Genomic DNA, 26799 nt, shown 5'->3' with positions numbered 1-26799 from the left:
CCAGTAAATATGAATCCACTGCCCCAATGACCATAAAATGATAATTATGGGACATTTAACCTTAAATTTCTTTTATTTTGCCATCAACACCTTGTTTTCTTGTCTTGGATTCTTCTTTCCAAGTCCAGTGTGAGGGTAATGCACTGCATGGATACAGGGAGATGTAATATTCACAGGTTCACTCATGGACCTGATCTTATGTTTCATGGAAATGTTGCTGTCGTTCAATAAGAGTTTCAGTCTGGACAGTATTGGTAATTCCCCTTTCCATATCTGGTTTAGATTCCTCAATGTTAATGATGGATTCAAGGTAAGTGAACTGTTGAACAGTACCCAGCTTCAGTCCATAGACAGTAATATCAGCAGTGATTGTGGAAACAGAACATACCTGGGATTAAACTGACAATGAGGATAGAGAGAAAAAAAGAGTGGGGGCGTATTCTTGTCTCTAGCACCGCCTAGTTTCAGGCAGTCCCTCCGACATTTGTTAGTGTCATAACCAACGGAGCTGTTGTGTCTCAGATGATGGGCGTAAAAAGCAAAGCGAACTGGTTTGTCCTGTAACGCTGAGGGGATAGGAAGAGGACGTCCCTGACAATTCCCTGCAGATAATGATAGAAGTGAAGTCAGGGGAGAGGCAGGGTGTGTGTGTGTGAGGGAGATGTATGGATTCCAGGCCCTGGGGGAAACGATACACCCACCTCTGACAGTGATCCACTTTTCGTTTCTTGATCAGGATTTTTTTTCTTTTCAATACCACCCCTTTTATTTTCTTTGCATTTGTGTGTGTGTGTGTGTGTGTGTTCGCATGTGTAAGTGTGCGTTCATGTTTGTGTGTCTGTATGTGTATGATTCTGTGTTTCTTTGCATTTTGGTGTGTGTGTGTACTTGTATTTGTGTGCTTTTATGTGAGTGTGTTTGTGTGTGAGTGCATGTGTGTGTGTGTGCGCGCACACACACACACGCGCTCTCTCTCACCTCATTTACCTCTTTTCTGGTTTTACACGTACAAATTTTAGTTTATCTGTGGACAGTTTCAACTGCACAAATCCTAAAACCTTCAAAAAATGTAATGCCCACACTGTTTTTTTCTTTTTTTTTCTCAAGACGAGGACCGGCTATCTATTTTTTTCATCCCAAGCAAAATGCTAGAAACCAGATCACCAATGAAATGGAAGTTAAGCAGGTAATTCACAGCAGGGAGGGTGAGAAAATGTCTGATTCAAGAGAGATTTAAACTACAGGACTCCAGTTTCCAAAGCATACATTCTACCATGAGGCTATAGGTTCCACTTCGTGGATAAGGATCCAAAATTTTAAAAAAATCAAGAACTGAAGGATCCTTTGAATACTGATCCACGAGGACAAAGGAACGAAAGAGGATCCAGATAACTGAAGGGTGTGTCACTGGTCATCAACTAGAAAACAGAACATAAATGAAAAAGAACGTGTGGGGGGTATTTTTGTCTCAAGCACCGCCTAGTTTCAGGCAGTCCCAGAAATTTGTTAGTGTCATAACCAACGGAGCTGTTGTCTCAATGATGGGCGCAAAAAGCAAAGCGAACCAGTTTGCCCTGAAACACTGAGGGGATAGAATTCGCAGAGAGCCAAGCCTAACAATTCCCAGCAGAAGAAAGATGATTGGAGAAGAGTAAGGTGGGGAGGAGGGAGGGGCTATTCGAGATATGTGGATCTCGAACCCATGTGGTGAGTTGGGAGCCACATATCTGACAGTAATCTGTTGTTTTTGATCGCTTTTTTATGGTAATCCCTCAACAATCCTAATTGTGACTTGACTCAACTTAATTCATTGTCATAAAATCCTTACGGATCAATAGACACAACAAAAAAACATAATGGACAAAGAAAGAAACGGTCATCTAAGACGCATGCAATGATAAACATAGTTGGCGAGTGTTTTCTGACAGTCATTGTGTGTGTGTGTATGTGTGTGTGTGTGTGTATGTGTGTCCTGTTTGTGCAAGTGTGTCCGCAGGCATATGTAACATATGAATCATATTGTGTTTCTGTGCGTATAATATACGCTGTCACATTAGTGGGTTTTTTCTGCTGCAAGCATTAATTTTTGTTAAACAAATATTAGTAATTATATTAATAATAATTATCAATAATAGTAATGGATATTAGTAACTTCTGTATGCAGTTCACAGTCAGATGTCAAAGGTCAGTAAATATGAAACAAGAATTAATGCTCTGCGTGCATTTTTTTTTTTTTAATGGCAAGTGTATAAATTATATCAATATATATATATATATATATATATATATATATATAAAAGAACATCATTGTCAGGGATCAAAGTTCAAGGTTGCAACATCACACGGCATGACAGGCATACGTTTCTTGTAAAGCGCTTTATCAAATGAGATGCAATGCCTGGCCAAGTTCAGGGCAAGAATCATACTGAAAATTAATACCACAGATCAAAGATAGATATCTCAACATAAAAATGTAAATAACATCTTTCAACCAACACAAAAACTTCAGTCCTGGATCAATGACTTAATTCAAACTTCAATTCGATAACTGGTTTTGACCAGAACTTGAACTCAGGTTCAAAGTGATGATCATGGTGCCATAAAAAAAACAACCCATGGCATCTTAAAAGGTGATCTTCTTAGCATACCTTTTTTTCTAGGTCTTTCTTTCTTTTTACACAATAAAGTTAAACTTCAGTTTCTTAAGAACAAATCCTTATACGCAACACATCTGCTTGGACAACACCTATGTTCCCATGGGATCTTTTTCAGTGCATCAGCACTCATACACACACAAGCGAACTCAGAAAAACACACCCATCTGTGGGTCCTCACACATTCATGCACAAACACACACACAAAGGAAAACAGGAGAGTGGACAAAGAGAATGTGCTATCTTTATTGTCCTGATTTACAGTTTTACATTCATTTTCCACAAGATCAGCCTTTCAAGCCAGTCACAGAACCTCGGCAACCACAAACTCTTACACAAACACGCATTCTTGTGTCAAAAAATCATACAATATTATATTCTGATCCTACTTTTTCCCTACCTGTAATTAAAACCCCCAGATCTTTTCCTTTCTTTTTAAAAAAAATAGACAGACAGATACAAAGACAGAGAGGGAGGGAGAACTGGGGTATTAATTTTCTTTAGCTGTTTAATTCCATGCAGCATCTGTGGATGACCAAGTGCCTCAGGAATTAGTCTTCATTCCCACATGAGGGACTACATCAGCAGATGACCTGCCTGTCTACTCATCCTTCGGATATGACAAGAGAATCCAGACAGACTAACTTAACTAGTACAAGTGGACAGTGGATAACGCAAGCTGTCAACAGGGAGTCAAGGCATAAGACTTCAAAACCCCCTCACTCTCCGAGACCAACTGAACAGCCAGCATCAAAGGAAAGAGGCAGCGCCACAAAAACTTTACTGTGATGCCCCCAACTGTACCTACACTGTGCCAGACCTTCCCCAGTGAGTCATTGTGAGAGAACATGTCTATTCTGTACAGGCCCCACCAGTCACCAGCGACCGATGCTTTCATAAATCTTCGTTCGCGACGCTATGCCATCAGTCAGTCGGCATGAGAGCATGTCTGCAGAGAAAACTCATCATCATTAGTTACATTTCATCCTCCATGTATGGGAGTGCCCAATGCCTCCTCCATAATGGATTCCTCTTTTACTTAATCTATTTCTCTTTCTCAACATTCCTTTGGTTTTCACTTTCACTATGTTCTTTTCAGCACTTTTGTTTTTCAAATTCAGCAGGGAAGCGAACAATTCATAATGCTGATGGATGGTTCTCTCTTGCCTGCAACTGCAAGTGCACTGTTGTCAAGGAATCCCTCAAGAAAAACTTTTAAAACAAACTGAACTCTCAAGTGGTTGGGCTTTTTTTTTTCATGCCCAGTTGCTAAACTGTCATTCTTGATTTATGGAAGACATTTTGTTTGTTGACTTCACTGGTTTCCTCAACTGAGGCGAGTGCAATATCATCATTCAAATCTGTACATTTCAGGGAGTGAACTACTTGGACAGATTGAAATCTTGTGCAGTGTTGTGGATCATCTCCCTTGTTCAGACACTTGGAGGCAACTGCTGTCTCTGTCTTTACTCATGTCATGTGATTTTGGTAAGGGTAATACTTTATAAAATTTATTTATTTTTTTAAATAAAAAAAATCTAGTACTCAAACTACTGCAAGAAAGTATGCATAACTTACACTTTTCTGAACGGAAAATGAACAGACTCTGCATTTCTGATAGTTTGAAGTTTATTAACTCATTCTACTCTTGGTAGAGTTAACTTGTACCATGATTACTTCCCTTGTGGAGCAGCTATGAGTATTCTCATACCAACACACTCTGACACTGTTATAGATTTGTTTTTTCTTGCTTGGTGCAAATGGTGTTCTAAACTGTACCGTTTATGGATTCTGGAAGTACAAAAACAAAGCTTTCTTCAACTGATTACAGGACTACGACCCCACAGGACAACAGGACCACCACCACACCCCCTCACGGAAAAGACCACAGCCACGAACAACCTGACCTCAATGGCGAAACACCAACAGGTCGTTAAACTCAACCTTACAACCGATTAAATCAACAATTCTCTATTGATTTTCACTCTTTTAGTAAACCACCCTACTTTTTACTGCAGTAGTCTCAAGTGGTGCTGGTCGAGGGGAGTTGTAGCAGGCAAGAAGCCATGAAGCAGAACAAATTAACACACTGGTTGGCAATGAGCGAACCATTTTGTGAGATAAATGAAATTTTAAATAATGTGCTATTGTCTGCAAAAGCAGCTGAGATAAACCCAGAAAAGAAGAAAAAAAAAAAAAAGAATGTCTCATTACCTTATACACATAGTCCTGAGTAATAATCAAAACTTCTGGTATTCTACACAAACTCTCTTTCTCATATGCACTCTTTTGCACACACACACACCATTCCATCACACACACACAAGCACACACACACACACCTGTCCGTGCCATTCCCACCCACTTCATACTCACTTTTAGACAATATCAAAGAGGTTAACAGTGACCGATTTGGCACACAGTGCAGAGAAGCTACCAGTACTGTTCATAACTCACCTGCACATGATAGCTGATCCCCTCATTTCCTGTGTGCATGCTTCGCTAAAACCACGCTGGCCAAACGTTTCATATGTCGCATGATCACTTGAACTTGTTCCATCCCCTTCATCAACCCCCACCCCTTCCTGGCTTTATAAATGGACGGTTCGTCTTAAGAGTTCAACACAGGGTCAGCGACAGACCCATACTTTGCCTCCTGCCTCAACTGCTCTCCTTCATTAGCAACATCTAGTACTACAACTACCTGCCACCTACCCCTACAAATTGTCATGCTCCCCTTCCTTATCCAATGAGCCATCTGACACAAGCACTAAACTCTGTCATTAACAAACAACTTGAGTGACAAACTTCAAAGGTTTTGTTTCTTTTACAACAAGCAGTCATTTCACACCACTTAAGCTAGACTGTGATCCTTGTCCACCATTCTGAAAGTGTCATATGAATTTCTGAAAGGAATACTGCAAATTTTTAACATGCTTGTTTCCTGAAATGACCATACAAAGTTTGATCAGGTTTTGCTCCTCATGAATGATCAAAGCAACTATATTAAACTTTCCCATTGGTGTTTATTGGAAAACCATAATGTAAAAAAAGAAGGTAGGAAAATTTCTGCTGTGAAAAGCACAGATTTCAATCATGTGGCATTTCCTAGTACTTCAGAACTTCACATAAATTTCCATCATGGGACACTGAAGAGATCAAACCAATGGATGATGCATTATATATATATATATATATATATATATATATATATATATATATATATATATATATATATATATGAAGAACTGCAGAACACAGATCTGCAATCAGTCAGGTGTCAAAGAGACAGTCCTCCAGGACAAAATGGGAGGCACTGGTGTATTCCAGCAGACAGCTGTAAGCTTGGCGCAGATGCTTCAGGGACTCGCGGTGTGGGCGGCCTGTCTCCTGGAAGTGCCTGTGGTGGATGAGTTTGTCGCACAGGTAATGAAGCCACAACACATTGGTGTAGGGGTGGAACCTCTCCCAGTTGTTCCTGACAAAACACACACACACACACACTGTCAGAATCAGTCAATGTTTCATGACAGCTTCTAAATCTAAGCCTGCTTCCTACATTTCTTGCTGACAATGACATGTATGCTCTGCTTTCAGTTTTGAAAGTAAATAAAAGTAACAAAGAAATGGATGCTTTGATTTAAGTTTTGAACGGAAAATGAAAGTATCTTATCTTCAACAGTCAATCATTTGATTTAAGTGAAATACAGAAAGTTAAAACTAGCTCTTTACAGGCTTTTAAAAAAACTTAGTTTAACTGCACTAAATTTCACTTTTTACATACATAGCCATCTAACAAGAAAATAAACAGACCATGAAAACACAGGGTCTGACAGAAGAAGACACATTCTTGCAAGGTTCCATCCCTTGATTTCTTTCCTTTGCTACTGGTCTGTGATATGCAGCAAAGCCTCTGCTGGCATCAATTTGACACAACAGAAATGGCAAACCCTTCCACCTTGTGCACATGAGTCACTGTTCACTCTTCTTCAATTTTACGTCTAGGAATTAACTATATGGAATGGAACAACACATTCTCTCCGAAAAAACCCTCAACAAGATTCCATAAATACTAAACTGTCTAAGGGAATGATAAAATGAAAAAAGAACAGCCACAGACAGACAGGAAGAGATCCAGTGATTCAGTTCCTGACTGTTCACGTACTTGTTTTCCTTTTTCATCATCCTATAGATGTCAAACTGGTAGTCGCCTTTGCCTTCAAACAAGGTGTCATCAGTAGCCAGGTCACAAAACACAGTGCATCCTTCTGGAAAACAAAAAAAATACCAACAGCATTTTTATTCAGAGGCATTCATGTCATATGTTACTGAAAGAGCCATGAAATGAAATAATCACAAATACACATGAGATATGAACTTTTATCCCCCGTTGGTATTTCAGACACTCCACCTGTGCCGGTCCCATGCCCAGGTGCAGGGAGGAGGGTTGGATGATATGCTAGCTATCCCTCCCTCTCAAAAAAATCACTGCTACAAAAACGCCATCAAGAACATCAACAAACAGTGAGCTGGCCACCCTTCTTTTCTGCCTGCAAATGCATTTATTTTCCAATCAAACTGGATTTTTTTTTTAACAGAATTTTGCCATGGAAAATCCTTTTGTTGCCATTGGTGCAAAGAGTGAATGCTGCACAACGGACCTCATACATTTATCATCTCACATCCAACACGCCATGTGACTGACCCTTGGTGAGCCGTGACAGGGTGAAGTCGATGATGTTGGCGTGGATGCCGTGCGTGCGGATGCTCAGGGTCTGGCTGCTGAGGCAGGTGGTGACCACCTCCTGCTGGGTGGGCTGCACCAGCACGTTCCCCACGTGCAGGTCCCGGTGCTCAAACTTCAGCTCCTGCTCCCCCACCGCCAGGGCACACGCCACCTGCTGCAGTATGCTGATCGCCTGGGCCGCACTGGTCAACTGGAACACGTCATAGCAACTACAGTTTTCACTACTATGTGATAGGATGGAGTGCTCCAAATGGTCAGAACGCTAGATGCTTGCCTGAGTTTCCTGAGTTTAATCCTAGGTACTGGCGCACCTTGGTGGGTTAAGGGCGGAGATTTTTCCAATCCCAATCAACATGTACAAACTTGCTAGTTCCTGAACCTCCCTCATGTGTATACTGCCTACATAGGAGAGTAAAAACAGTCACAGAATAGACACGTAACAGTTCACTGGTACATATGACTGAATATGGGAGTTGCAGCTCCAAAAGCACAGCAGAAGTTTCATCATCACTTTAAAGGAGACCTCAGAGCATGCAGACTCATCCTAAGGCTCCCACAGATGTGACCACACAAAATTCCAATACCTTTTCCAGACCCTGAAGGGCAAAACACATGGGCTTCTTGTTTCCAACGACTGATTTTCATGGGTAAAATACATACACTTACTTGGAAGATTTTGAAAACCTCTCTGACTGGACATCAAGAAAAATTATCTAAAAGATTCAGCTGCATATTCAGTTCCTTCTGATGTTTAAAAAAGAAAAAAAAAGAGCTGTCAATTTCATTAAACAAAACAAGATTTAATTCAACTACTCAACCGATCATTTCATCAAAGAAAATATATTAACACTGTCAGTCCCCCAACACGCATTAAACTGACAAAAGGAGCATACGGAACTGAAAAAAAAAAGTTCATGCCTACCTTACAAGCATCCAGGTCACACCCTCCATCACCGAATTCCAGCATGATGTACAGCTGATCATCCCCGAAGACATCTGTAAAACAACCAAAACAACATGATACAAATCAAACCGTCAAAGCACAGATAAAAAATAAGTATACATACATATATGGAAACCACACAATAAACAAACTAGTTACAATGACATACACAACTTCTGTCACATACATTTGGTCAGTCACTATCTCTTGCACTACCAACACTTACACCCTTTGGAAAGAACTAGAAATCATTTCTGAACATGAATATTTCCCCATGAGTTATTATTGTTCACTGTTACTGTTAAGGTAATTTTAATGTAATTTCACATTAGTTTAAGTATTAATGACATAGCAATGTACTTACATATTTGTATGCAATAAATCAATTCATCCAAATAGATTTTTATGATAAATATAACTATCTGCATTGACAGCTATTGTTTTCATACATTCTAGAGGGGTCACTTAGCAATGTACAGGATATGACAGGAAAACACACACATTCATTTATGACAATACAAGAGACATGATATGTAGAATATATTACAAAGATTATTTGAAACTTAATTGTGGCTGTGTGTGCGTATGACTCACAACTTCACCAGCTACTGAATCTATGTGAATGAGATTTACCTGGACGATCATTTTCTGAGTTCTTTTTCTCATGGAAAATATCCCACTGTTTCAACAGCTCTTTGGGATACCGGCCCTGCACCAGGGAAGCACTGAAAATCACAATACATATGACAGCGACTGTTTTGTGTTTTCATTCATACACCAAATGCTGAACAAACAGGACAAATAATGTTCAGTTTACACCAAGCATCACCATTTACAAATACATGCATATGCAGGCATTACCTTTTCACTGGACAGAAGTTAGATGTGTTGTTTTCTTCTCCTTCTCGAAGTCTGCTCAGTTCACTGGAGACACAAAACGGTATACTGACTCAGTTACTGCATCTTTTTATGACCAGAGAAGAAATTCTGACAATATTCTATCAAATTTATCTACATGTCTCATATCTGAAGCCAGCTGTACATATGCAGCAGTGAGCACATTTATCATTCTTTGGAAAATTTCAAAGGGTCCAACAAATCGAAAAAAATAAAAAAATAAAATAAATAAAACCAACAACCATACACCATACTTACTACAAAGCCCACTGTTGTCTATAACAATTGCCTAGTCACGGATCCACACCAAGCATCCTCTTTTTGTAATGACCAATATCAATTATCTCCCTCCAAAGACAGTCCCCATGATTCTGTGGACACTGAAGACTTACCACAAGTTACCATGGTTGGAAATCGAAACTGAGGCTACCAGGAAAGCATGACATGAAGGGTCATAGACTTAGAGATGATCTTTATCAATATTGTTTTAAACAAGATGAATGGAAAGAAATGAATTTTTCCTATTTTTATGCCTAATTTGGTGTCAACTGACAAAGTATTTGCAAAGAAAACGTCAATGTTAAAGTTTAGCACGGACACACAGACACACAGAGACAACCGAACACCAGGTTAAAACATAGACTCACTTTGTTTACACAAGTGAGTCAAAAAAAGGCACAGGCGGAGAGAGAGAGAATGACAGACAGACAGAGAAAGAAAGACACAGAGCCAACACAGACACGACAGACAAAGAGAGAAAAAACTGAGACCCAGGAGGCACAGACACCCAGGGCCTCACTGAAGAAAATTAAACAATCAACATATTTCATCAGCCATACTCACTTGGAAATAACAATTTCTGGTAAAATCTCCCTGAATGTTTTCTGCGGCTCATCATTGACCTCAAAATCGCCTTCAATCGGGATAATCTGCACACAGTGAAATCCATTACTTTGAATATTCATGACAGTTCTGATCAAACACAAAATTAACAGCTGATTAATTTCTCAGCATCCTAAAACCTTTACTGATTACTTTAAGGTTATTATCATGTGTGCTAATTTGTTGCCATTGTGTTACGTCATTTCTCTTTACTGATCTTTGTAAAAGAAACTGATACTCACAAGAATATTTGAGTAAACACAATGAATAATCAAGTTTGAAAACAATGCTTTTACTAGTTTGAGCAAAATCAAATGATAAAAATGAAAGAAGAATGAAGTACTTAATGCTGTCTTACCTTCAAGATCATGCTCAAATGTTGTTTTTAATTATTTTTTTGTTTGATTTTTTGTTTGTTTGTTTTTTTGTACTTTTGCTGTTGTTTTTTTGTGTGTTTTTTTGATTCTATTATTTTGGGGGTCTTTCTTGTTTTGCTTCATGTCCTCTTTCTCTATAATAAAGCAAATTATAAGAGTGACAGTTTACATATTATCTCTTTTAGTTTATTCCTCAAGGCCTGACTAAGCGCGCTGAATTACACTGCTTGTCAGGCATCTGCTTAGCAGATGTGGTGTAGCATTTATGGATTTGTCCGAACGCAGTGACGCCTCCTTGAGTAACGGTGAACTGAACTGAACTCTTTTAGTTACTAGATTTGTAATCATAATCTATAATGACTGATATTCATGAGTTTGTTACAAAATATGTATTGTGCATGTCACTCTGCGTGCACAAGCGAGAATGCTTGTGTGCCTGTGTGTTGATCAGGATGTACAGGAGTTTGAATGCACACATTTCCACAATCTAGGAAATACATCCTTTGCTTCCCTAATTCATCAAACAAGACTTATGAACAGCATGTCTGAACAAGATGAATAACAAAACTTTACTGTCATGGAACTGCAAGGTTGATGACACACTGACCAAAAAAAAAAAAAAAAAAAATAAAAATAAAAAATAATTAATCTTTTTTTTTTCTTTTTTTTTTAAATATGAAACAGTCGGAAATGGTCTGTTTGTTTTTGGGTTTTTTTTTTTCCTTTCTAATTTCAGGTGATTTTCATTATGAGCGTCATCATGTTTCAAAAGTAAAATCACCAGAACACAGAAAGAATTTTTTCAGGTGATTTTCATTTTGTGCATAATCATTTTTCAAAAGTGAAATTACCAGGACTGAGACTTAACCATGTGGAACATTTGATCCACATATCTCTTAGCAAATCATTTCTGGCAGTGGTGTACACTTAACCCCTAGGCTGCCTGCATGACGAGATAACTCGTCATGGCAAGCATGTATGCTTCGCTGCCTGCATGACGAGATAACTCATCATCGAAATATTCTGACTTTTCCCTGGTTTGCATTCACTTCCTTGGCAAAAATAGTGGTAGCTTTAGCCTGGGGAATCTCTCTAGATTCTATTCATAGCTAGAAACTCCATCTACGTCATGGAGCAGTCCTTTATTTGAACGTTTTGGTTGGGTCACTGTCCAAGTGTTTGCCTGACTTCTCTCCTCGCTCGCTCAACAAAATGTCAGACTGACGCCGTGCTCAAGACATGCGATCGTGACGAACTAAATCAACCATGATTTCTTTCTTTAGCTGATGCTCAGAAAGAACTGAAGCGTAAATTCGAAGGAGAAGATAGAGATGAACATTTATAGGACGATCTGATGGAAAATAAATGAATAATGAAGAGAGTGGCCAAGATGCGACTGTCAGTGAGTGATGCCGGCTGTACACATGTTAGCAGACGACAGATGACCGAATTAGCAGCAGAGCGATATTCTTGGCACGCAGCCAACGCGGTCTGATGAGAACTGAATCAAGTGACCGTGTGAGAGGGGTGAGGAGGAGGGGGGTGGAGACTGAGGGGGCGTGGACTCGCATCCATCTTATCACTTGGAGAAGTCACAATGTATCATTGTGTATCTATCTCTTAAAAAATATATATATATTGTGGTTGTTCTAGTATGATTTTGTGTTTGCAGATATCCATTTGTCCAGAAAATATGATGTTTTTGTGCAAATTACCTGACTAATGTTTGTAATGAGCAAGTTGAAAATGTGACAAAAAACAAAACACTGATTTCAAAACAACAGCATGTCACTAAAAATATATAAAATGGGAAAACAGCATGTGTTTTGTATTCTTTATCCATTTACCTTTCAGAAAATATATACTTTTATGGGTCTTTCTCCAATAACAAAGAGCACAGAATTTTTGGAAAATTTATACCCGTTTTTTGTGAAAAAACCCTGGCAAATAGATTTCACTTAAATCTTATTTTCCTGGCAGCGAAAGGGTTAATATAATGTGTATCCTCTTTCCAAGATTTTCTAAACCATTGGATTGTAACTCACCTTCAGGGCCACTGACTCCCCATCATGAACCGCACGAAACACTTCACCATACACACCCTCTCCAATCTTCACACATTTCCTGAGGATCCTGCAAAAGCAAAATTGAGAATTTAGTCTGCACTGATCATTTACAAATACAACTGCTTTAATGTTTTGCAATATAAAAAAAAATCCACTTTTGTATCATTCAAATATAAAAATAATAATAATCCGAATCCATATAGCACCTTTTCTCTAAACATGGCTCTTGGCGCTTTACAAAAATGGGGACACACACACGTATGCATCCACGCATGCGCGCACACTCACACACACACAGATGAGAAGTGCACAACAAGACAAGAATATCGAATGGTGCTGTGGTGTTAGAACTGCACTGGTTTAAACAAGTGGGTATTCAGAGAAGAATGAAGAGGATGAAGAAGAGTGCCTGATCAATGATCTGCAGAGGGAGTTGATTCCACACAGTTGGACCATGAAAAGAAAAAGAACGCTAACCAAAGGACTTTGTTCTGATAGAAGGATGCAAAGCAGATGAGTGTCAGAAGAAGAAATGAGCTGACAGAATGTGACATATATAATGTGATGATCTCTGTAACTTGTCATAGGACATATCAGGTTGTGCCAGAAATAGCTGAATCTGAAAATCATAATAACCATGAAAGGTGACAGAATTTCAAAGAGATCAAACTAGTCCATCATATTGATAACAAGTACAAACCTGGCAGGAATGATGCTTGTGAAGGGCAAAGGCTTGTCCTGACCGCACTGCTCTAGTACTTTCTCCAGTGGAGACAGCTCATCCCCATTCTGGGCCCTGGCTTTGGCTGGGGTCAGTGCCTCCTGCAAGTCAGCAGACAACACAAGCATTATATTTCATAGACAAAGTGACATTCACTATATGAAGGCCTTTTACACTAATAACAGTATTAGTATATAATTCTGACACAGGACTGGTTATAATACACAAAGTGACATCCACCACATTTAGGTTATAACAGAGTATTGTGGATGGTAACACATGCCACAACTGCATTAGTTTTACAGCAATAAACAAACATGTTATACACACACACACACACACACACACACACACTCACACATGACACAAACACACAGTGTGAAACATACACAAACACACACACACACACACACACACACACTTGCTAACGATACTTCACATCCTTGCATACAGTCACAAGAACACTTAATGACTCAGGCACTGTGCATTTGAATACATATACTAATTACTATGTAGAAATCCAACTTACAGCAAAAGAATGAGTCAAGTCAGGTCGAACACCAAAGGATTTTGCACATTCCTCCTGCTCATCCTCTTCCTCTCCATCCTCTTCTGTCTCCTCTACTGCATCCTGTTCCTCCTCTTCTGCGTCTTCTTCCTCCTCTTCTCCATCTTCAAAAATTAGACTAAGATTTGTAAGCTCTACCACACAATCTGGGAAATCATGGGATTGATGCTCTTCCTTGACTTCCTTGTCTGCAGTTGTTTTGATTGCTGCTGTATTTTTTCGTGCAATCCCTGAAGATTCAAACAGGCTGCGAGAGCCATCAAACACACTGACATGTGACAGGTCAATGTCCGAGCAGGCCAAGGCTTTTTTCTGAAGGTTTTCCTGCATTTGTTTGACTAGAGTTCTAGTCTCAATGGCTATTGGATCCTCATCTGGGGCTGCCGGGTTGCTTGATGAACTCGTTTCTTCATGCTGCTCTGGATGATCAGTCTCAGTTTTAGTGGCTTCTTTCCGTCTCCTCAATCTTCTTTCACCGACCCACAATGAAGCGAAGCTTTCCTCTAGCCTTTCCAAGTTCTCTTCGTCAGTTTTTTTGTCATTTTCTGTGTCAGTATCACACACACTCTTCACTGAAGATGGCTCCGATAGAGAAGACTTGCTGTATTGAACTGGAGGAGACCAGGTTATATGACAGCTGGAAAAAGACTTTCTTTTGTCCTCTATCACATCAGAGTTTTCAAAGATGGCAGGGATGAATGAAATATCAGCGGTCTGAATATCAGGACTAGGTGTTGCTCTTGTACGAACTGAATCACATGGTGTGCTTGTCCCTAGCTGTATGTGACTTTCTGTTGGTTGCCTGCTCTCTTTTCCTTCTCTTGGGGGAGAATCAGAGATGATCAGACTGTAGTCATCAAACTCACTGAAGTTGATAGCATTGTACTGCTCCTTTGATCTAACTGCTGATGAGCTCTGATTCTTGGCAGCATGCTGCCTTTTAGGTTGATTTCTTTTGGCAGGCTGACGTTTTGCTGTCTGCCTATCTTGGTGGTTGTTGCTAGTGTCACGAAGTGCTTGGCGAGGAACACGTTTTTGGGCTGGAGTGGAACAGTCACTGCTGTCCTAAGGATGAAAAACAAAGAACAGATGTTCAAATAAATTGCATCAAAGCAACAAACCATTCTATGACAGTATGAGGCATTACAAAACCTTATGCTTTTTCCATCAACGATTAAACCATCAGAAATCATTCAGTCAGTATTCTAACTAAAGTCAACGATAATAACTCCAGACAAGTTTTCATGAAAGGATGATGCACAAACAACATGTTTTGTATGAAGGTAGTAAATTGCTTCAATATATTTAATATTAAGTAATGACAACATATGTCAACAGATGATTGTGACTGTGTCTGTGATAATAAAACTCTCAGAACACATTTAAGCAGCACCACATTATGGTTAAAAAAAAAAACAACAGCAAAAATCATTCACTGTCCTGGACCACAAGCATTCAGATTACAAACAAACATAACTGTACAATTTTTAAAACTGGATTCAGCTGAGCTAAACAGAATAAAAGCAAACAACATAATTCATAAACAAAACAGAACATTATCCAGAGATTCGCAAACTGCTTGTGACGTCATGTTATCAAGCCCTATACTGCTATCGACCCTGTCGTCTTTGTGTAACTTACCAAAGGTGCATATTATTTCATGTACAAGCTTGCTGGGCACAGTCAAAAAACAAACAAACACAATGAACTTTAAAAGAAAAGTGAAAAGGTCAGTTCTCACCTTGTCTGAAGTGAACAATTTTCCCTCCTTCTTTGATGGCTCTCTTTTCCGTTTGTTACTTTCTTTCTTTGCCTTTCCATCTTCATTTGCTTTAAACTTGGTTCTGAAACATAACTTTACAAAATGGATCAAAAATACAAATAAAAACAAAAACAAAACAAAACGAAAAGCAAACCACTCTTAATGAAGTGAGAAAAGGAAGCAAAAAAACTGACATACTGGACTAATGATAAAGTAACCAGGTTCAAGAGTCTGAGAACACAAGTAATACACACACACACACACACACACACACACACACACACACACACACACACACACACACACACATACACACACTGGCATGTATTACGATCTATAAAATAAACACTCACATGTCACAAAAATGTAATTTTCACTTCAGTTTCTTTCCAGAATTTGTCATTGTTTAAAAACTATTCTTTGTGATAAACATTTTTAACCCAGATGAACCCATGATGTCCATGCCATGAGCTTCATCTGCAGAAGATACCTTTCAATTAACTGCCAAGAAATCTTGGTGCAAACTAACGATTCAGATGTCAAGAACAGACCCAGGGAATTACAGGCCAGTGAGCTTAACATGTATCATATGTAAAATATTAGAATCATTCATAAGAGAGGCTATTGTTAGGCACATGACTGATAATAAATTGTATGTTGAGTGCCAACATGGATTCCGCAAAAATAGGTCATATGTGACTCAACTTCTGGAAGTGATGGCGACTTTACAAAACAGATAGATAAGGGAGAAAACATAGATGTGTTTCACTTAGACTTCAAAAAAGCATTTGACTCTGTACCCATGAAAGACTACTAAAGAAACTGGAATTTTATGGAATAACAGGAAACACACTTAGGTGGATAAGGGACTTTCAAACAACTCAAAAGGGTTAGGATTGGTAGTTCCTTCTCCGGTAAAGCTGATGTTATATGTGGCATACCACAAGGTAGTATATTCAGACCTATACTATTTACTTTATTCATAAATGATCTCCCTTGTAAACTAAAGAGTACATGTAAATTTTTTGCAGATGACACAAAATTATACAACTCTCCATAATTCTATCAGGATTTACAAAAAGATATTGAAACATTAGTAAAATGGTCAGACACATGGAATATATATTTTAATGCTAAAAAATGAAAAGTACTTCATAATGGGAAATCAAACCCAGAGAAACAATTCATAATGAAAATCTGAGACAAAGAAATAAAAGTATCAAAATGTGATAAGGAAAAAGACTTAGGTGTCACATTTGACAAAAATTTATCATTTGACAAACATAACAAATAGTATAAACAAACTTACAAAGCGAACAGAATGATTGGAATAATAAAAGGAGCATTTACATTTATAGATAAATCTACTTTCTTACGGTTATATAAAACTTTAGTTAGACCTATCCTAGAATATGGAAACACTGTATGGTACCCAACGCAAATAAAGCAGTCACAACCCACGCAAAGGGCTCAAAGAAGAGCAACAGAACAAAGCTGGTCTACAGCATAAAAGATTATTTGTATCAAGAAAGAAAGTACTTACAACTACCATCACTTAAAGCAAGAAGAGTAAGAGGGGACTTGATACATACATACAAAATTAAATATTTAATGGGTTTGACGATGTAAACAAAGCATGCTTTTTTTTGTACTCCAAAGGCAGACATTACAAGAAACAGTACAGACAAAATATTTAAACAGTATTCCAGAACAAATCTCAGAAAGTTCACATTTAGTAACAGAGTAACAAATTATTGGAACAAATTAACACACAATATCAAATGTGCACCTAGCAAGTAGTATAATACTTTTAAGAACCTCATAGATAAACTCGAGTTATTGAAAAAAATGAAATACAAATTTGATGGATAAAATGACTGAGCTAGTCAACAACCTGACCAACAATAAAAAAAAAGGAGTAAATCTGAAGGGGCATAAAAAGCCAAAAATCGCTAAGTTGTATATAACAACGCCCCAAATCCTGATCCTGAAAACAAGTTTCCATAAGAGTAGTTTATTTCTTTCGTTGTTGGGTATTGTTTTGCATGATAATAAATAATGATAATAACTGGACATTTATCAGCGCTTTCCTCATTGCACAAAGCACTTTACAATCCACACACACACACACACATATGAAACAAACTCAGTCCTCAACTAACAATTATGCACAATAAACAAAAATATGCGCATACAAACTTGTATGCACAATACAAACATACATACATACATATATTATTATATACATGTACATGCATCCATCCATCCATCCATACATTCAACAAGCACACAATACAGTGTTACAAATATACCTGCACAATCAAGTAACAACTTTCATGTATAAGAGAGGGTTTAGAGGAAATGCTGCAAGAAGAGGAAAGTCTTGAGGTTAGATTTAAAGGAAGGCAGTTAGGGGCTGTGACGGACATGGTGAGGCAAACAGTCTCATACATAATTTGTCTTTTCCATAAAAATATTAAAAACTTACAGTGCTTTGTTCTTTGCTGCGCGATCACAGAATATGGAAGCTTCAACACTATCCACTGAATCACTGGGGCCAAGGCCAGATTCAGAACTGCTGGTGTTGAAAATCTGCTTACTTTCATCAGATGAACGAAAGATGTCACCTGCATCTGTTGAAACGCATCGATTTCTGTAGTGTCCATATGTCCGCAATACTTTCCCACGACCCATGATTTGATGGTAGTCAAATACTGGCCAAAAGCTGGATCAGTTGTGGGGCATGACTGCAGGAACTTCTGTCTATAACAAACAGAAACAAGGGTCAACGTCGTTTTATCCTATGCAAGACTTTACATGGCTAATCACAATGTTATATTATTCTATGCATTCTTGTCCATTTTTACTCAAACGCTTAACACAGCTATAAGTTAACATTCCAATATATTATATGCATGCTTTTTTTCTTGCTGTTTTTTTTTTCTTCTTTTTTACCTTTGCACATGTGTCTCTGTAGGCAAGCATATCAGATACCATGTCCACAGTACACATAATACTGTGATGAAATTTTTTTTTACATTTTTATTGAAATAATGAAGGAAGGACTAGTTTCACATTCACAACAAAGAACTCATGGCACAGAGATTTGGGTTGGATATCAAAATCAAGGCAAACCGCTATGGACACATTGTAATACAGTTGCATAATCTCAGGCCCATGGCAAAGTGTGGAGAACTATTGTTGAAAGTTCAAAGACTGCACTATAACATATAAACTGAGGAGCTATGTCCATGCACACACGAACAACACAGACAGTTTAAAACAATGGAAATACAGACCAACTACAGAGAGTTAACTGATAAATCAGTCATGTGCCTGACTCTGAGTGAAAGACTGCCCTGTCCTCTGGAAAAAAAATTATTCCTCAAGTGCTATCAGTATTTTCAACTGTTCGTCCAGTTTTCATGAGACAATGCTGATCGATGTGCGTTTATAATAATATCACCCAGTTCTCCCCAACCAATTCATTCTCTGGCTCTTGAGTCCGAGTGACGAGTCTGCCTTTCACATGTTCATCACATTTTATCTCGACGTGGAATTCATATATAGCCTGAACTTACATTGTTCGGTGATTTTGTCCCGTGTTTATCTGTCCAGAGTATCATTCTGAGTCTGAAAGTCGAAACTACATAACAAAAGTTAGTTCTGTATGTGCTGTAACCTGCAGTTTAAGAAGCATCCATCCGCGATCTGTATCTATAATTCCGTACCGAGCAAGTGGGAGACTGCAACATAAAGGTAGGAAATTATCAAGCAATATATGTATATTTATTAAAATGTTTACAAAATTGTTGTTACCAATACTCCGAAATGCAGGAATTGTATCTTCTTCCGGTTTAAAAATGGCGCTGGTTTAAATTGGCCTCTTAGACAAGTTGTGATTGGATAGAATTCGTCGTCATATGTTATCTACACGTTCATTGGGTAAATCTGTGAAAGCAGACCACTGGCTTTTACAGCTTGCAATACTCGGGGAGATAATTGAGGCACGTTATAATTTCCACCCTCAAAATTATGAGGTTGGTGAAGAAAATAATTATGTAAAATAAAAACTGTACGAATACAGATGCCCAACATCACCCACAGTGAAAAGAGGAAAACGTAGAATGGACTGAAAAATTGATCAGAATTAAATGATAATGCCCGAATATAATATTATGTTTGCAATCGATTACATTCACTACATTTCAGTTTCAAAATCGCGTCGCAGTAATATATATATATATATATATATAAAGCGTATTTAGATGTGCCTCATTTGCTTTGAAATCATATGAAAAATAGACCGATACACGGAACAGATGCGTGGCCTACGGACAGCTAGCTCAGGCCAGGCCTTGAAAGTCTACATAATGCACCCGGGCAGAGGATGAGCAAATAACTTTTATAATTAAAACAATAATAAATTCTAATGCGCATGGATAAAACGAGCCTAATCCAGCAGTACATGCATTCTTTCTTTAGCTTAATTTCCCCCCCACTATTTGGTGATAGTAGACGACACCACACACACACACACAATGCGTGTGCATGGAAGGTGGGGGTGGAGTGGTGGGAAGAGGTGTTGGGATGACTGGGAAAGCGAAAAAAAAAAAAAAAAAGAAGAAGAAGAAGAAATAATAAACACAGTCTGTGCCACATGACAAATTCCTGTTTATCTATCCATTCTCAGTGAGACAAGCATACATTTTACTTTTCTGTTTATTTATTTACTCGTTCATATATTTATTTATTTTTCACTTCACTTCCTCTTAGGTTATGTTTGTTTTCGATATGTATGTTGGTTTCTTTTGTTCTGTGGCAATAATAATAATAATAATGGATACTTATATAGCACACTATCCAGAAATCTGCTCTCGGTGCTTTACAAAAACACTTTAAAAAAATTACATTCACACACCAAAATGTGAAGTAAAGGAAAAAGATGATGGTGGTGGTGGTGGTGGTGTTGGTCACCAACCAAAGTACACAATGTTGATTATGATAACCGACCATCAGCAGAGATGACAATAAATCGGCCTCTCATATGCAGCAGAAATGTCTTCTGTTTTTCTTATCGGACAGTGGAGAAAACGCGGAACTTATTGGAAGAATTGAATTATCTCCCTTCGTCCATTTATTATATATGTCTGAGCTATCGGGGACCCAAGTTGCATCTGGCGAATGTTAGGAACTTATTGATTGGTGGGTCTCTGTAACACGCGTAAGCATTTTTTGTTCATTTTCTCGCCTTTTAAAGAATAGAAATTTCTTTCTTTGTTCTTATATACCAATCTAACATGGCTTTAATTGGTAAGAATTTTTTTTATAATATTTTTTTTAGGTTAGTTTCTGAAAATTAGATGTTCCCATTAAGTGAACAATAGCAATTTTGAAATCTGAGGGCACTACAGTGTGTGGAGGGAGAATTAAATAGCACCTTGGGCATTCTCTGAGACCCCTGAGTCATTCTGGCTCCAACCACTGAAGAGACAATATCACGGGGCAGCTGACAGGCAGTGGGCAAGAACATATCAGTCCTGAGGTTTTTTATTTGGCATTGAATAAAATGAAAAAAATGAATGGAAAGTTGGACATGGTATGCGTGTGCAAGGCTCTCTCTCTCTCTACATACATGCATTCCACACAAGAACTCCCACCTCGTCCCCCAACACAACCAAAGAAGACATTACTAATCCTACCTCAGTGTGTGTGTGTGTGAGAGAGAGTCTCAGAGAGAGAGAGAGAGCATATGTGTGTGTGTGTGTGAGCATGTGTGTGTGTGTGTGCAACAGATCAAGTCATGGAGGAAACAGTTAAAGAGAAGGTAAGTAATTCTTTAGAAATGACATCAACTGATGTTATAAAATGAATAAATAATAAAAGATGGGTGACTTTGAGTTGGAACTTGAAAACCTTCCAACACAACAGCTGGGGATCTTTCTAATCCTGCCTATCATGGCCTGAGTTTTGTCTATAGTCAATGTTATCTGAGCTCACAATGACAGCACCTATTTTCATATCTGCCTTCAACATACGGCCTAGAGACATCACTTACCTTTCAGTGGTGTTCACAATCTCCATGAGAAAAAAATTGTAATCTAGTTAGGGAAAAGTTTTCAATAGTTGCTGCTGAAGGGTCACTTTATAACATAAAGAAAGTAAAATATCTGTAACAAAATCAATATTTATGTTTTGCTTATCAGGGACCCTAAAGGTTGGAAAGGCCAAAACGTGTGCAGACCACAAATGGTCAACTGAACTGTATCATAGTCTGAACATATTACAGTAATATTTGTATTCTGGTTGACCATATTACAAAATGAATCTTCACAGTACATTTTGTGGGAGGAAACCAGTTAAGGTAAACAAATTCTCTTCTGTCAAATGAATTTTTTTTTTAAATGTTTGCAAAAATGTTAATGTTTGAGAAAAAAAAGGGTGGTAGAGGGTGGGGAAATTAAATCCATCTATGGCAGCACTTAGGGTCTATTGAATCCTATAGAATGGAATGCTATAATAATTCATAACTGGTCATAATTACTTGTTATGCCAAGAGATGTATCATCAGTGGTTTCTCCACAGCAATGGGCATTCATTTACAGCAGATAGTATTTTTGTGAAGGACTATGACTCAAATTATCTATCTATGGTTAAACTTAATTGTCATCCCATTTTTTTTAACTGCCTAAATATGAGTGATTGAATTACTGAACTGACCATATAAGAATGGTGTAATCAACTCTCTCTCTCTCTCTCTCTCTCTCTGACACACAAAAAGTTAAAAACTGAACTGAAAAATAGAAATGTAAAGACAACACCAGAAATGGTTTTCTCCCAAGATCTTTATATACAGACACCAATGCCATGCATGCATGTACATATACAACTTAAAATGCAAGAAAAAATACATATGATATATGACACAGTCATGTCAGGTATTGACAAAGTAACTAGCTCGGCAGTTAAAATTAAACACATAATGATAGCCAGAAAAAAAAAGGAAAAAGCACCAGTGAAACAACACTGAGTCAACCTAAGGTTTTGTCTCTGTCTTTGACAAGACAATAATTTACAGAGCATTTTTTGTCTGGTCTACTGTACATGTGATGATGTTTTCATTGTTAAGATGTATCCCGTTTCATGAAGACAACAATGTCAGACTAACACTCTTTCAAAGGTTTCAAGAAGAAAACTAACTTTGATGCATGAGTATCTTTATGTGAGTATTTCATCATTTACAAAAACGTAAATTCTATGACTGAATTCATCCATATACCTGAAAGTACAAGGTATATTATACCAATGGTAAACTGTGCATCGGTCTCTCATTTCCTTTGAGAGCCAAAATGAATCTGCAAAAAACAATGATGTTAGGTCTCAGTCTCTTTCTGCTGATGATACTTTATATCCCTTCCACTTTTCTAACCTGCTTATTCAGTTTATCTTTATATATTCCATACTGTTTATTGTTGCTTATAGTCTGGTTGACTACACAGAGCCATATCAGGACTGTCAAACCATACAAATGTTGAACTGTGTTAACACAAAACTGTCACATCCAAAGAATAAAAATAATTTTTAAAATCACCAAGACAAACCCACAAAACATAGTCCATGACACATTATCCTAATCATTTAGCTCCTCAAGGCAAATTAAACTAGGCCATGCTGAGGATGTCAGTCCTTCCACTTATTTCATCATCCCCAGATTACAAAAAATCATGAAAAAAGAAAAAAACAAAATTAGATAAAAGCACAAACAACAACAACAACAAAATAAGGCCTCACAGCAAACAACACTGCTAATGTCCATTCCATATATATATATATACCTAATTGTCAGAACAAAACACCACAGATAGTACTTCATAGACTAGGGAAGGCTTCCTTGCAAACAGCAAGGGGAATGGATTGGGAAGGCAGAAAAAGCAGACAACAGTGAAGGAAGAAAAAAGGCAGAAATTAAAGAATAAAGAGAGCAATAGAAAAGAGGAAATTTCTCGCACAAAATTTCCAGAAGGCGAGGATGCTATTTATACTGAAAGACCCCCGGCATCCCTTTGGGAGGATGTTTCAGTCACATCAAACTCTCAGCTGTCTTTCTGGCACATTACTATAGGTTCTCATATATATTGAAAATGACATGTCTGACATAAATGAAATAAAAGATACACAACTATGCAATAAATCTGGAAGAAGTCTTGCCAGATTTAGACATTGCCATTGAGCAAGAAAAATGAAGACAGCTAAAATTTAAGTCTTCAGCAACCATGTAAGATCTTTTGTTTGGTTTTATAACTAATGTCTGTCAAAATTTACTGCTGTCGGTATAGCACCAAATGATACAATTGTGCAAGCATAATGGATATGCTTAATTATTTTATGCATGTTTACAAAAACTAAAACATGAAATAATTATAATCTGATCTCCACGAGAGTGGCCCTGTCTTTATCACCAGCGGTCACCTCCATTTCAATGCCCCCAAGTGAGGATGACTGAAACAGACTCTGCAAGTTCAATTCATTTCTTTTCCTGTGGTTTTCAGAACCTGGAAACATAACCCATGATCAAAATAGCAAACTTGTTTAATTCAATTCATATCTCAGTACTTATTTCCAAAAGTCAAAATAATCAGAACGGGGAAAATGGGATGGGTAGTCATCACACATCACCAGCAATTCATCTGTTGGAGAGACATAGCACAATGTGGTGATCATAAAGATATGGCAGGCAAATATGATGCTGGAACGAAAACTTTCATAAGGACAAGTGATTGTCACACATATGAGACTGCATCCATACCAAGAACATCTGAGCGAAGAGTTAGCTGATTGACAAAACCACTACGATTAATGCCCTGCACAAAATTCATTAGCCACAATGATACTGCCTCATGAATTTTTCTTGCCGGTAACTGTCAACTGCTATTTCAATCACTTTGGGTAAAAATACACTGCTGGATGCAGATTACTTCCTGTGTAACCTGAAACCAGATAACTGCAGAAAATGTATATTGACAAGTAACCTGTGTGCATGCGCAATTGTTTTCTTTCAACCTTACACATGTTGCCTTGTATGCTTGTGTCCACACTACCCAGCGCAAAATGTGAATATGAATGTGTGATTGTTCATGCTGGGGTACATACGTAACTATACATACACACACATGCACAGTGTCTTGACAATCAACTTGTACTTCTATAATCAATACCCCAAGAGTAATGACCCTCTTAAAATGATGGTGTGTGAAGCAAACAGGACTGTCAATGTCAACACTAAATTATTATCTATCAGGTAAGAGCAGTGAATTGTCTGACAGGCAACCAGATCCTCAACACCCCAAGTATCTATGCCAATGCTCTGAACGGGTCAAGTTTGCAGCGATACATGTTTTTGTAGAGGCAAAAACTGAAAATAATTACACTGCTGGAGACTGAACTTCTAAAAATAGCCTCATAGGAAATGAGACATGAAAACTCAGTGAGCCTATCATTTTACATTTCAAGCTCCTGTCATGCAAGTCAAATGACTCTGTGGTTCCCAAAATTAAAAACAACAACAACAACAAAACAAGAGAAGCAAGGCCTTCAGGACTTAAATAAATAAAAATGTTAAAAAGTGATCTGTATTTAATATCGTAAAACTTGGGGGGGGGGGGGGGGGGGGGCTGGGGGGGTTTGTTGTGTGGGGGGCAGGAGCAGGTTCAAACCAAGAATCTTTGGGTGGTGAGTAGACAGACTTACAGTGCTGAAGCACACCCACCCATGGCTTTCGAAAATCAATATTTAAACTTTTTTTTTTTTAAACATAAATCGATAACGGTATTCAAGGTGATAACACAATTTAAATCATGTTATTTTGGTGTATCTCAATGATTAAAGAAATTCTTTAAAGTCCACAGTGAAGGAGACATTGCCATCACACCACTGCACCGCAACATGTTACCCTTTTTCTCCCTGTCTGCAGAGATCCTTTTTCGTGGGTTAACAGAAACTATAACTCAGCCCATTCAATTTCTTTTTTGTGCTCATTCTAGTTAATTTAAAATCCACTTTAAAATACTCATATGCAGTAAACACGTCAGTGGTGTAGTTAGTGTCATTGTATGTATTCTGTCCAGAATTTGTATTGCTTTTAGTTGCTTACAAGGAAAACAAGGTCTTGCTGTCTTCAGACCCAAACTTTAATTTTTTATTTTATGGATTCAGATCCTCAAGGAAATAAATTGTTCATGATCTGGAAATACCGCTTAATCTTTAATCCGGAAGGCTTACAACCTATTATTGGTATGACTGTGAAGATTTTTATCTCCACTATGTTTTATCTAAATTTGGTATTGACAGAAAAAGTATTTCCAGACAAAATGACAATGTTAAAGTCAACCACAGAAAACAAAATGACAATGTTAAAGTCAACCACAGAAGACAAAATGACAATGTTAAAGTCAACCACAGACACACACAGACACAGAACCAAACAGCAGGTTACCGCACAGACTCACATTGTTTACACAAGTGAGTATAAAAAAAACAAGAGAGGCAAGGCCTTCAAGACTCACTTGTGATACACTTAAAAAAAAAAAAAAATCCAAGCTTTTTATGTATTGAGTATAATTTCAAAATATAATGTTTAAGATGAGAAAGATCAGTTTAAAGCAAATTAAGTCCCCTAGCATTAATTACAGAGTAATTTCCCTTTTTTACTATCTGCACCAAAACGTTTGCAAAATAAATAAAACTTCCATGCTTAGCAAAAGAAGTTCCTGTTTGAACAAAAAATGATAATAATGACTCCTCTTGTTGTTGGGTCAGAATATCAGATCAAAGTGCCAAGTTTAGAGAATACAAAAAATGTAAATATAACCGTAAATGCAGTTTGCATATAATTAGGCTTCATTATTTATTTTTTTGTGCCCATCCCAGAGGTGCAATATTGTTTTAAACAAGATGACTGGAAAGAACTGAATTTTTCCTATTTTTATGCCTAATTTGGTGTCAACTGACAAAGTATTTGCAGAGAAAATGTCAATGTTAAAGTTTACTATGGACACACAGACACACACACACACACAGACAACCGAACACCGGGTTAAAACATAGACTCACTTTGTTTACACAAGCGAGTCAAAAATCACACTAACCACACACACACACACACACAAAGAAACAAGAACACCGT

At 37.8% G+C, this 26799-nt stretch overlaps 1 protein-coding gene across 1 annotated transcript; it reads right to left on the bottom strand.

Annotated features, from left to right (window-relative positions):
• Nucleotides 1-5861: 5861 nt before the first annotated feature.
• On the bottom strand, nt 5862-19470 carry LOC143294262 (uncharacterized). Its single transcript, XM_076605698.1, has 13 exons — nt 19437-19470; nt 18106-18380; nt 15597-15699; nt 13817-14920; nt 13267-13388; nt 12546-12633; nt 10085-10170; nt 9206-9268; nt 8978-9069; nt 8324-8397; nt 7360-7591; nt 6820-6922; nt 5862-6132 (listed from the first exon to the last, which is right to left on the bottom strand). Exons 2-13 carry the CDS (start codon nt 18309-18311, stop codon nt 5928-5930), a joined length of 2478 nt encoding a protein of 825 aa, XP_076461813.1. The 5' UTR covers nt 18312-18380; nt 19437-19470; the 3' UTR covers nt 5862-5927.
• Between the last annotated feature and the right edge of the window lie 7329 nt (nt 19471-26799).

The sequence above is a fragment of the Babylonia areolata genome, chromosome 19 (genome assembly GCF_041734735.1).
Source record: "Babylonia areolata isolate BAREFJ2019XMU chromosome 19, ASM4173473v1, whole genome shotgun sequence".
Lineage (NCBI taxonomy): Eukaryota > Metazoa > Mollusca > Gastropoda > Neogastropoda > Buccinidae > Babylonia > Babylonia areolata.
Note: the sequence above shows the minus strand (reverse complement) of the source record. Positions and strands in the feature narration are given on the sequence as shown.